At 41.0% G+C, this 12,891-nt stretch overlaps 1 protein-coding gene across 26 annotated transcripts in view; it reads left to right on the forward strand.

Annotated features, from left to right (window-relative positions):
* Window positions 1-12,891, forward strand: part of DAB1 (DAB adaptor protein 1) — a 414,543-nt gene that overhangs the window by 376,389 nt on the left and 25,263 nt on the right. For 21 of the 26 annotated variants that reach the window (XR_005257831.1, XM_038144728.1, XM_038144725.1 and 18 more), the window contains 5 exons: window positions 1,565-1,696; window positions 2,285-2,404; window positions 3,039-3,077; window positions 4,400-4,465; window positions 8,911-8,970. Coding sequence is in view for 25 of the 26 variants with exons in the window: in XM_038144728.1 (XP_038000656.1) it covers window positions 1,565-1,696; window positions 2,285-2,404; window positions 3,039-3,077; window positions 4,400-4,465; window positions 8,911-8,970 (417 nt within the window). In the remaining variant the exon portion in view is untranslated. The remainder of the gene's footprint in view (window positions 1-1,564; window positions 1,697-2,284; window positions 2,405-3,038; window positions 3,078-4,399; window positions 4,466-8,910; window positions 8,971-12,891) is intronic. The other 5 variants (XM_038144711.1, XM_038144714.1, XM_038144732.1 and 2 more) reach the window with 3 other exon arrangements.

A 12,891-nucleotide genomic window follows, 5' to 3' on the forward strand; every position in this document is an offset into this window, starting at 1 on the left:
GAAGGCATCTGATCACAGTTTAATTTCAGTGCAAAACGCTGCCTGGCAATCAATAAAGCAATGTCAGAGAACTTTGATTTAATAGGAGCCAGAGATAACGTTCCCTGTCATATGCAGAATAGAGAGATGGGAACATTTCATTTCATCCTAACAGATAGCATGTAACTTGGTTTTCAAAAAAAACCTAATAAATCAATATCCCTGTATTATCTAAGTAAGATCCCATCATTAATTTTAAACGCTCAACACGTCAGGAGAGTCTGAAGTGCACCTTCAGCTGAGCCACGTCCTGCCTGCAGTCACTGGCAACACTTAACTCTGCCACGAGCAAGCAATCTTGATATGGGGACATTAAGAGCCATTTACTGTGAAATGAAAATGAAACATGTCCAGTCTTTTGTTTTATATGGAGCCATCCATCTCTTGCAGGCTGCCTCTCCTTCCAGATCCCACTCCCTGCCCTGCAGCAGTCCCGTCCCTCGCCCTGCGCACCCTCAGCCTTTTCCCTGCCTCACACAGACATCCTCCCTCCTTCTGGATTTTAAAACTTTTAACTTCTCTTTTTTAAACTCAAAAAATAACTGCTTGTTTAGAGATTGCCTGGGTACCATGCTGGTTTTCAAGATGTGCTTTTCGCAAAGCCAGCGGGAATCTGGACCTCCGAAGAATTCTCTGGGAGGCTTTGCCTGCTCTCAGAAATAGCTTTATCCCGAGATGATACAACAGTAGGTCAATATATCAGAAGGTAGAAATTGAAACTAGTAGATTGTTTTAGATAGGCTTTACAAGGACATTATTTTAAGTGGAAATACTTCTCTGTTATTACGATAATAAAATGCTGTTTAGTGCAAAGTGTGAAAGATTCTGGCACTGCAAGAGATGCTTCTGAGAGCCTCAAATTCCTGTCCTGACTCTCGACAGAGTTTTGCTCACACAGTTAAAAATAAGTCTTTTTATTATTGCAATGCACCAAAGTGAGATTTTAACTAAAATGTGGATTTTTACATTCAGCATTGATTTCCAGTTGAATAATTGCATTTACATTCATTTTCTGAGGAAAATAAGTATTTGGAGCTGCGTTACTGCTTGAAGTGAAGTCTCTTGCACTGGCTGTTGCTGATTTTTGTGGAGATAAGGCAGGTTTGGTACTGATTCCTAGAGGTATTGGAGATCTCAGCTGGAGCTCTGCAGATCAGCCTGGCCTGGGAGTCACCCTGTGTGAAGCTACAGGCTTCTGCAGCCCCTGCTTATTTATGTACCAAGAAATACTGATTCTGTGCCTGGGATGCTGTGCAGGTAGTAGCTAGGTAATACATTTTTTATTTAATTATATTTCACTTAAAGATGCCTAGAAAAATCATCAGTGGAAGCTTTTAGTCAACCTACAACAGCAAGTCAAATTTGATTGATTTTGAGGAAAAAAGAGGCTTAAAGAGTTCAGATATTAATTGGTTTTCATATCAGAATGTGTTGGGATCCAGATAAAGTGGTGAAGGAGAAATGATGCTGCTTTTTAATCAAACATTCTGATGGATATTCTCTACTGTTGTTTGCTTCTTTTTAGCTACTCCAGCATCACCACGCAGTTCATGAAATTTCCTACATTGCAAAGGATATCACAGACCACCGAGCGTTTGGATATGTGTGTGGAAAGGAGGGGAATCATAGATTTGTGGCAATAAAAACAGCCCAGGCAGTAAGTATCAAATCACTGTCATTTTCTGCCCTGTAACTCGGCTGAAAAGCCATTTGTAAGAAGCTCTTCAAGAGGCTGGTCTTGGGTTGTTTATGATTGTGCTAAACTGGTCACAAGTGTCTTTGTGGATCTTAAATAGCAAATTAATGGAACCAGCTTGGGCAAAAAGGAGTGTGTTTCATTGTTCCCTATTTTTTATGATGTGTTTTGTTATAATTAGTTATTGTTCACCTTTCTAGCTAAGCTAGACTGGATGAAGATAAATTTGTTTATGTTCCTATACTCATGGAAACCCACATTGTGTGTAGTCTACTGTAATTTCAGTGGCTGAGAAACCACTAATAAATATGCCTTTACATTCATCCATGTGCCTTTTATATTCATAATGCTTTTTATATTCATAACTATAATTATCATTAATTTTCAAGCATAGTTAGTTCAGCAGGAATTAACCCAGGCCTGGGTGCTGAGATAGAAATTAACTCTGTATTATAAAGTTTCACTGTGGAGGTGCTCTATCAGCAGGATGGGATAAGAGGTGTTTATTTTCCCCTACAGAAATTCTCCACCCTGTTTTTGCTTCCTTAGGCTGAACCTGTAATCCTGGACTTGCGAGACCTGTTTCAGCTCATCTACGAACTGAAACAAAGGGAAGAAATGGAAAAAAAGGCACAAAAGGACAAACAGTGTGAGCAGGCGGTATACCAGGTACACCAATAAGCTTAGACTACTGCCACGAAAATTTGGGCTTGGAGTTTCCCTCCCAAGTTGCTCCAGAGAGGCTCTGAGCATCCTCAGCACTTGTGACAGCAGTGGGTTGGAGCAGTGCTGGCTTCCCAAGGACCAGTGTGAGCCCAGCAGCAGTCCTGAGCCCAGCCTAGGATTAAACTGAGCTGAAAGCTGTCCCTGGGGTGTGGTGAACCTGGTTAGCAGCTGGGAATGATCCCCTCATTTCCTGCTTAGTGTTTCTTCTAATTCAGAAGGAAAACTTTAATGAGGGATCAGTGTTGTAAGCCAGGTTTTAAGTATTGTAAGCCAGGTTTTAAGTATTGTGAGCCAGGATTTAAGTGTCTCATACTTTAAAGGAAGATTCAATATACTTCTGAATGTGTGTGTTTGAGTCAAGTCAAACAAGGTGCAGATTGTTAAACTCGGATGGAACTTGAATAAAGTTACTTTGTACCATAATGTGACTTTATCTGTATCCTAAAGAAAGAAAACTATAAACTTACCTGCCCATTTTGCTTATTCCTTTGCTGTCCTTTAATTTCTGAATACAGTTCTTTTATCTCTGCTGTTTATGTTCTTTGCTTTTACTGCCTGTCCTCTTACTTTGCTGTAGACAATTTTGGAAGAAGATGTAGAAGATCCTGTATACCAGGTAATTTCTGAAGCTGTATGGCCTTGGAGTTTCAGAAATGACTAGATACATGTTCAAACACAGCCAAAACCTTGAACAAGATGTTTTGAAATTTACTGAGAGAGGTCTTGTGAGAAACCTTTGAAACCTCCACAGAAAGTAGCATATTTAGAAATGAAGCTGTAAGTAATAGCACAATATGTCTGTATGGAATGGAATATTTCAGTTGGAGAATAGAAATACTAGCTTAAATATGTCATAAATGCTACTTTAAATGTGGCTTTGTGTATCCAGACTTTAAGTTTGAAAATGAGATTTGTCATCAGTTTTAATAAAAACTCTTAACTGAAAAGGGAGTTGTTCTGGGAATTAGGGAAGGTGACATCTTGTCCTCATAGTAATAAGTTGACATTTTGTTTTTGTTTTCTGTGGAGCCAGAATTTAATTCAGAGGGTGAATATTTGGAAAAAGAAAACAACACTAGCATTGATGTTGTAATGCACTCCCTTGTTGGTGTTTAAGCTATGATTTAATAATAGATCTGAAATTTAAGTCTTGCTCCATCCAAGAAAAATGTCTGAGAGCAAAGATGATTATCAGAAATATGTCAATATATTCATGTCCAATACCCTGCTGAGTGTGAAGAAGAAAAAGATGTAATTTCCTTCTCGTGTTTTTGTACTGAAACAAAATATGTGATAGTTTAATTTTTTTTTCCTGGAGATTTTGTGTTCTTCCACTCAGGCATATCAGTGGGAGTCACACTGAAAGGATCCAATTCAACCATTAGTGAATATTGAACAGAGCCTAAGGTGCAGCAAGGAAGATGATAAGAGTCAGGATGCCCTAAATTACTGTTCAGCTATTATAATGTCAGGAGTTTTGTTCTGTACTCTTCACAATAAAGCAAGAACCTGAAAATGAAAAAGTGTTGTGCCAGCCTCTTGCTGTGTGGCCTGTTCCACACACACCAGCCCGTTCTCCCAGCTTGGATTTAGCATTTTTATTCGTAGATAATAAATATATGTGGAAATAATTGCCATTATGTCAAAGAGGCAAAATTCACGTTGCCTTCAGAAAATTAATACTGGGCCACAGGCAGTCTCTCTGGCAAGAAAGAATTAGGGAGTTGCTCTAATGATCATTAAGAGGCGATTTAGGCCTGTTCATGAAATATGAAACAACCTTTCCTGGTGCTTCCCAACAAACCAGTTGTCCTGCTGCCAGCCTGTGCTTTGAAGTTGTTTCTTTAATGCCTGCCTTTGTTTTGACGTGGAATTCCAAACGGCCTTTTTCCCTTCTGTTTCATCTCTGACTGTCCCTCTCTGGCGCTGCTGCCATAGTACATTGTGTTTGAGGCTGGACACGAGCCCATCCGTGAGCCTGAAACGGAGGAAAACATTTATCAGGTATAAAACCTCTCCCCTCGCTGTTCCCATCGCAACGACCGCAAGCGTTTGCTGGAAGTGCATTTCATACATAGCTCGCTTGTAGTTTTCATCCATCACCAAAACTGTCTTGGCATTTCATTCTGGTGACATTATCTGCCCAGTCACAATGTGATTTTTCTGTTGTTTGTCATATCAGCTTCTGCGAATTGATATTAACTTTGTCAACTCACAAACTTTTGAGTACACCATATGAGGTGATAAATGGAGGTTCTCTTTTTTTTCCTGTTAATTTTTTTGAAATTTTTTACACCTATTCTGAGAAACATGCTGAAGATGTTTTGTTGGCAGGCCGTCCAAGCAATTCCTAGAATGCTGCTCTTGTTTCTGTCTAACCAAGGAAATAACTGAGCAAAACCTCAGAGCTCTCAAGGGATATCCCCCCAGACCAGGGAAACTATTTTCAGAGTGCATATGTTATGTTAAAGCCCAAGCTCACATTCTTCACACTGACAAAAAACTGCATTGAAAGCAATATAAAATAATCTTTTGTCGTTCAATTTATCCTCAAGGGATCAGTACGAGGTTTATTAAAATATAATGTAATTCATTTTGTATCACATACTAGAGGCAAATCTGAGGATAGACGGAGATCCTTGTGCGCTGTGAGAAAATTGCGATTCGAGGAAATTGTTCAGTGTGCAGAGGAAGGAGTTTCCAGCAGTGATTAAGCATTTCATCCAGCTGGACTAGAGGTTGATCTGCTTATAGGAAAAGATTGTAAGGTAGGCAGGAGCAAGGATAGAACAAAAAGGAAAAGCATTAAGTAATGAGAAAATGTAGGAAGATAATAGAAAAGATGAGAGGCTAGTGTAGCTGTAAGCTAAAATAAAAAGCTGCTTGGGAAAGAGAAATGTAAGTTAAACGTTAGAAAATGACATCTTATAGATGCCATCAGAGGGTCATTAATATGAGATTCATTTAATTTCTCCCTGCTGCTCCCCTGGCACCACTCACACTCAAAAATGCAGCTTTTTGCATCTCCACACCATGACATGCAAAGCTCTCACTCAAGGTGAGAGTCTGCCTAAGGCTGAACATTTTCAGTGTTGAAAGTTTGACTATTCTCAGCAAATGTTAAAAAATTGCTAGTCTAGTTGTCAGGTTTGTGCTAGAAACAAGAATCCCATGAGAACTAGATTTGAGGGGGGAAAATGGTGATTGTTGTTCATCAAAGTGTGGAGCTTTTAGTGGCACTTCAAAGAATTACTAGTGGAAGGAGGCAAAATGGGGCTGTTGCTCCCAGTGTTTGTCGATCTTCCAGCAATCACTGGTGGGTAGGGAAGAAGTTGGAACTGTGTTTTGAGGAATAGCCCAGAGAACTTCAGGACTCCTTGGGCAGTTTCTTTTCCATAAAATGGAAATAGAAGGTGAAAAGCAGGTAGTGAGGCCTTGTCTCATCTCAGGGTACTGCTGTTACTGTCCTCTAAGTCACCAGAGAGAATTGCTCAAGGCTTTATTTGACAGCATCTGGATGTGATGAAGTGTTTCCTTCCCGCAGTGGTCACAGAAAACACCTGTGATTAATGTCCCATACTCTGGATCTTCACATGTAGCATTCTCCTCTGTGTTTACTACAGGCACTACCTGAGTACAGCAGGTGCTGAACTGGAGAGCTAGGAGTCATTTTTTGGCCTGTCTGTAATTGATGGATGCTGAGGTGCAGACTGGCCCGTAGCCATGAGGTCCCAGCTCCCTCAGGCTTCCTGAGCTCTTGGCTTCCACAAATCTGGGTCTCCACACCTCAGATTCTACACTCAGATCCCGACAGAATTGTTTCTCTTACAAGATCTTGGTAATCTCAGAACCATCAGGCTACTGTTTAAAACAAAATTGAGAAAGATCCTTTTTCTTTTGGGCTTTTGGTTGATTGGTTATGGTTTTGTTTTGTTGTTTTTTGGGTTTGTTTTTAATTTGATGCATATTTGTGGCAGCTTCTATTATTTACTGTGAAGCCTTCCCCATAGCAGACATTGCTAAACATATATCTGCTCAATAACTTCACACTGCCTTGCTTCAGCCTCACCAAACCTTTCTGCTGGTGCTGCTCTGGCTTTTCATTTGCTGGCATGCAAAAAATTCACTTCTCCTTTGGTGGAAGAGATTCCCAGCCCGTGGGGAATTGCAGATGAAAGATACGTGCAGAAAGTGACAATTTCTATTTCTTTTTAGCATAATAGAGGTCACAACTTTCTTTTTAAGCATTCTTTCTCTGTCTGTCACCTTTCTTTGATACATTACCCCAAAGAGTGTCTGTGTCTGCTCTTCTAATATTATCTATGTAAGTTGCTATAATTTGTTAGGCAAGGACTCAATCACTGAGCACATACCGACCCTCAGATTGCTTAATAGCAGCTGCTCTGCTGCCTGGTGCTCTGGAGAGGTGGAGATGGGATTTTTGGGAGGTGGTGTGGTGTTTGTGTGGCAGCCCTGGTCTCTGTGGAGAGGCAAGTTCTGCTCCGTGAGGAGTTGACAATCTGAGATTGGGGATTTAGGACTGTGGTGCTTTTATTGCTGCAAGATGCAAAGACATCCAGATGGTTCACAGCCTGTCACAGAGACAGAGCTGACAGCAGAAATAGAGCTGGTACCTCTTACTGGTGCTGCTAATCAAAGGAAAAACAGCAATTCCTTGCAGCCCCCAGAGTAAGCAGAGATGCAAACAAACGTGGTGGTGCACAGCAAGAAAAGACAGCAGGTCAGGCAGCACTGAGTTGGGAGGGAGAAATGGCTTTCAGGAAAGTTTCTCTGTCTTCATATGAGTTGCAAGGAGCTCTTCTTTGAGTATAAATTGGAGTAGAAAAATGGGGGGTTGATAGTGCAGGGAATGCTCAGTCCACAGTCAGGTCTGGATGAGGTGTGAATTGGGATGACTTCACAGAAAGCTTGGAAGGAGAATGGCTGAAAGGGAAAGATTTTGGAGAAAACAGAAAAAAATGCACACTAATGAAAGTTCAGAAACTGTTTATCTTTCCTTATCTTCCCCTCCTTTTGTGAAGACTCAGCTTTCCAGTGACTTCCTAAATTGACCCTCCTGATTCCTGCTCTCACACTGTCCCCTCCAGCTCTCTCTCTTTCCAGACTCTTACTGCCATGGCACTGAATTTTTACCAGTTTCAGGTATCTGAATTGGTACTGCCTTTAGTGGGAGTGGCCAGAGAAAGCCAAGGATAGGAATAGAAGAGATCTTCCACAAAGTTCATTCAGTTTCTTTGAGAGTTCCTGACAAACTCTTCAATGTGCACCAAGTTAAAAACACAGAGTTTCTTGTGAAGGCTGTACAACAGTACAGAGGTGTTTTTATACAGAATATTATACAGAATAATAAATGATAGCATATCTCAATGAATAAGTAACATTTCTTCAGCTTCCCCTAGACCAGTTTGAGTGTAATATCAGAACTTTAAGATACTTACTGTCTTAGAAAACAAAAAGATCATAATTTTATCATATTTACAATATCATCTCATTGACCTGTGAGGTTTCATTGTTGTCTGAAATGTAACTTTTGTACTCTGGGTGCCTTGTTTGGTGGAAAAGCACCGCTGATGAGAACAGGTTACTGTTCTCTTTGCTTTGTCATTTTCAGTGGACACTCAGTGCTTCCAGGGAGGAAAGGAAATATAATCACAAACTATAAATATGCAAACAAGTGGTCCTTGGGTGAGCACAGCCCAGTACTACAAAGCAGCTGAGTCTGCATGAGCAGGTTATAAATCCCCTGGGTATAAATCATGACTGGTGGCTCGACTAAAGGCTCACACAAAGTTTTAAGTGCATTGTCCCCTGCCCATCTCTCCTGTGTCAGGCTTCAAGAGGCCTTCATTCCTTAGGAAAATTGCAGCATTTTAACCAAATATTTCAGAGAGCAGCCACAAGGCCCCATCACTGCAGTATTAGGACTCTTTTTAGATGATTAAATGAATTGTGAGGAAGAAATCTGACACAAGGTAAAAACATCTCTTACCCTCACCTTGGTAGCTCTGCTCTGTGTCTCTTCATCTGGGGAGATGATGAGCTCACCTGACCATAACTTCCATCGCCCATCTCTAACCCCCAAGTTAAAGAAAAGACAACCATTTAAGTGGGAAGGAGCTCCAAGTACACCTGGGCTTCATGCAACCAAAATTATTTGAGAATGGAAATCTCCTTTCAGAACACTGCTGGGCTGTAAAAAATTCAGATAGCTGTTTTATTTCTTCAGTTTTTTCTCCATTAATGGTCCTACTTGGATAAGAAGGGAACCATGCTCGATTTCATTAATACTAAAAATTAGTATTAAATAAACTACTCATTCAGGTACACCCTGTGCATAAATAGCAGTTGCTCTTTGCAGTTTTTCATTCAAGCTGCTTTTGTAGTTTTCAGTTTTCCTTTGTTTTCCTCATTTTCCTTTGCTGTTGCAGGTTCCTACCAGCCAAAAGAAGGAAGGTGTTTATGATGTGCCAAAAAGTCAACCTGTAAGTGTAAGTATCTCCCCTATTTATACACATTAAAGGAAGTGTGGTTTTCAGCTTCTGTGGCTTTTATTATTGTCTGTAACATTTGATACATTCCTCATGGTGTGACTTTTGTCAGTGATAAGTTATGGGCTGGTGGGGACTGTGATGTCACTTATATCCATCTCATTCATTGCTTGAATCTCCTTTCTGTCTTTTCTAACTCATTTTTAGGCAAGTCACCATTTGTAAGCGTGTTATTTGTGGTTAGGAGTTGACAGCAAGCCTTCTGCCTGTTAATGCTTGAGGTGCTGCCTGGTTTAGAAAGGTTCCTCTGGTACCCAAATGTGTATTATTTCTGTAGTGCTCTAAGTATACAAGAAATTAAGCTTAATTCAGCTCAGTTCTTTCTGTCCTGTACCTTGCTTGGCAGTAAAATATTTTAAAAAATAGGGGTAATATGCTGTTGTAGCCAAAAAATACCCTTCCTATCCTGTGTATTGGCATTTTGAAAGGCATTTATTCCCAAAATATACCAAAGAATGGTAACAAGTGATTGAGAGAAGTGACAGATGCCTTAGAACAAGGTATGTGTTTGTTGAAGGGTGGGTTATGCTATTCAATATAAATTTGTGCTATAAATGCCTCAAGAAGTTGTTGAATTGCTTTGGTTACACAAAAAAATTCATATTTCTGAGGGTCTGTGTGAGAGTGGAAAAAAACCAAGGAAAAGAACTTCAGAATTTCAGAATTGTAGTGGGAGTAGCATGGGGAAGATACCCGTGTTCAAGAACAGGAGACTTTTTGCACCAGGATGTGGTGACTTGCACAGCGACCAAGATGTGGAATAAAAAAGAAAAATGCTGTGAAGGAGTTGGATGGGGACGTGGACTGTGACTTCTGGGCTTTGCACAACCAACCAAACAAACCCTGCCAGAAATATTTCACCATGAGCCAGTAGGAGCAGGGAGGCATCTTCATGTTGCCTGCAAAAATCTGGTGAAATAACTCTCATTCATCGCTGATTGAGGTATCTGTGGGCATGGAGTAGCAGTTGATTTTTCACTTACTTTTCATGTAGTGTTTCATATAGTTCAGTGGTACAATTTTTCTGCAGTGCTTTTCCTGTGACTCTTTCATTATCCCTTCAGTGATGCTTCAATTTCACTCAGGGTACAGTGTGTAATTTAGGTTGTTGCAGTGTGGCTGGGTGTGCAGTGCTTGCAATCATGTCTGCAGACACTCTGGTACTACTCTGTCCTGTAAATAGCAGATGTCAGATATAGGACTCATGGAACCTACTCTGTAATCATCAAATACATTTAATTTTAATTTGCCATCTCCACTAAGCTGGTTGCACCTTTTTTTTTTTTTTTCACTAGTTCATGGTTAAATTTAAAGGGATTAAAGCTTTTTCTCTAATCAACTTCTGTACGTTAATTAATGAAGAAAAGGAGAAGAGCAAGAAGGAGGTAGCTGAGATCCTGTTTCATCTTTTTATATTAGTATGTATTAAAAAAAAAGAGCAATAGCTCTTAAAATTAGCAATTTAATATTCCACTGCCCATCTGATTTATTGCTCACCCTTCCACGTGTGAGACTCTCTGTCATTGAGACACTTGCCATAATTTTGTTTTCAATTTATAGCTGTCATTATTATATAAACCTCTAAAATTCAATCTGAGGGCAAATAATCAAGCTCATGTACCTGGTTTAAACATGTAAGGACATTTCCTTTATTAGGAGGTCTTTCAGTAATTTCATAATGGATGAATGAAGTGAGGAACTTTTTTGTGGCTCCTGATAGGTTTCAGGCACCATGAATTCTCTCTGCTGACAATACTTTCAGCTCTTAATAACAGTGCAGCAAGTTTTGGTTGAATTCAGGCTGAATTGCCCACAGCCCCTGGACAGAGATGGTGTTTCCATCTTGGAATTGTTTTCCTCTGTTTTTTTTCCCAGGCAGGTTTAGTCTCTGAACAGAAAAGTGAGGGATATTGGTCATCCAGGTGTCCTCCAGCCTTGTCTCTCTGTAGCCAGTGGAGAGAATTGGCCACTTCTCAGGTTGGATTGGTCGTGGAACAGCCTGCTCCAGTGGGAGAATCCCCTGCCTATGGCAGGGGGTTGGAATGAAATGATCTTTAAGGCCCCTTCCAACCCAAAACATTCAGTGATTCTCTGATTCTGTGAAATTCCTCCCATTGCATGAGGTGTCCCTCTCAGATGGAAACAAATGTACAACTGCACGTGGTTCTTTTTTGGCTGCAGATGAATTTTACATGACCTGCAGCTACGATGGCTTCTAAGCATTAGGCTTAGGTGGGGTGAGAGCCACCACAGTGTAGAGGCTTGAGGGCAGAATCCCCATTTCAGAGGCTGCTTTGAAACTGGGCAGTGTAATTCACACTGATTGTCACTAAGATACAGCTTCCTAAGGCACCAGAACCATTTGGACAAATGTTTCTCCATGGATTTGGGATCCCACTGAGGCAGAAGGTGTGAAGCATCTCCCTGGTGGTGTCAGGGAGGAGCAGGAGAGCTCAAAATTGTGTATTCATGTACTTAACAATGCTGTGCCATTGTGTGAGGCCGTTTGTCAGCAGGTGTCAAAGTGCTTTATAGCCTGGCTCCTCATGATCTCTGATATCAAATAATGTAAATACGGAGCAAATGAGGCGGAAAGGAATGAGCCTCATCCCGGGATTGGAACGGACCCACTGAACTCAATTATCAGCAGTGGCTGCTTGCCAAGGCGCTGCTCTGACATTGGGATGGAAAGATTGCTTACTCAACGTAATTCTTGTGTTTCCCCACCTCTCTGCTGCATCCCTTCCCAGCAAATACTGCTCTCCCATGGTTTTCCTCTGCTGGGTGTGCAGCTGAGCTCCAGACACACACTTTCCCTGGAATTCAGTTCCCTCCTAGCACCTCTCCCTTCCTCTGTATTAACTCACATTTCTTGAATTCATTCTTATTTTCTCTCTGCTCTGTCCTTGGACCACTCCTCCTATTCCCCATTCACTGAGAGTAGATATCAAGACAAAGAAAGCAGGCTTACCCTAAATTCTTCTGTTAAGTGGTGCATGCTCCACTTAGAAATTCTAGTTCTGTGTGTGAAATTAACTGTTCTAAAAAAAGGAAAATGTTTAATGATCTCTTTTTGTCATAATTTCCCCTCGTCTCCCCATTAAACATCCACATCAAGTTCTACCTGTCACGGTGTTTTTAGTAATAAGAGTCAGACTGTAAAATACCCTTCACAGAGACTGTCAGTCACGTCACAATAAAACCTTCTCTCCTCATCAAAATGTCTAAACTATCTGCTTAACAATTTCATGAAGGCTTTCAAACAACTCATCTCGCTGCTGTGTAAAGATCCAAGGCATCAGAGGTGCTGCCTTGCAGTGCAGGCAGGCATTGGGCTGGTGCCAGCAGTGTGGGGAATATCAAACCAGGCTGGAACAGAAGGCAGGAATTCCACTGTCTTAGGACATGGTGTGGGAAGAGCAGATGAAGCTGGACCTGAGCACACTCGGGTTTAGAAGCCACAAGACCTGCCTGGTGGTTCTGGTGTGTTTGGGAAAGCTCAGCTTTGATTCTGGCTGGAACTGCAGTGCCATTCCCACATTTGGCTTCTCCCAGATGTGGCTTTGCAGAAACAACTTGCAAGCTGGTGGTGTTGATTTCAGCCTCCACAGTCAGGCTTCCAGGATCAAATTCTCAGACATGAGGAGAGAGGGAGTGCACAGTCCTGGTCTCTGGCCATCTGTGCTGGGAAAACTGTCCAGTTTTATTTACATTTGCTGAAAGAGACACCTGTGTTCAAATGTCCTGACTTAGTCACACCCAATTAAACCCCATGTATGAGGTTTAATAGTGCAGTGTGGGACGTGCATTTTTAACAGGTGCAGCTACTTGTTGCAAAACTGGGAAATGTATTAGTTTTTT

The sequence above is a fragment of the Motacilla alba genome, chromosome 8, assembly GCF_015832195.1.
Source record: "Motacilla alba alba isolate MOTALB_02 chromosome 8, Motacilla_alba_V1.0_pri, whole genome shotgun sequence".
Taxonomy (NCBI): domain Eukaryota; kingdom Metazoa; phylum Chordata; class Aves; order Passeriformes; family Motacillidae; genus Motacilla; species Motacilla alba.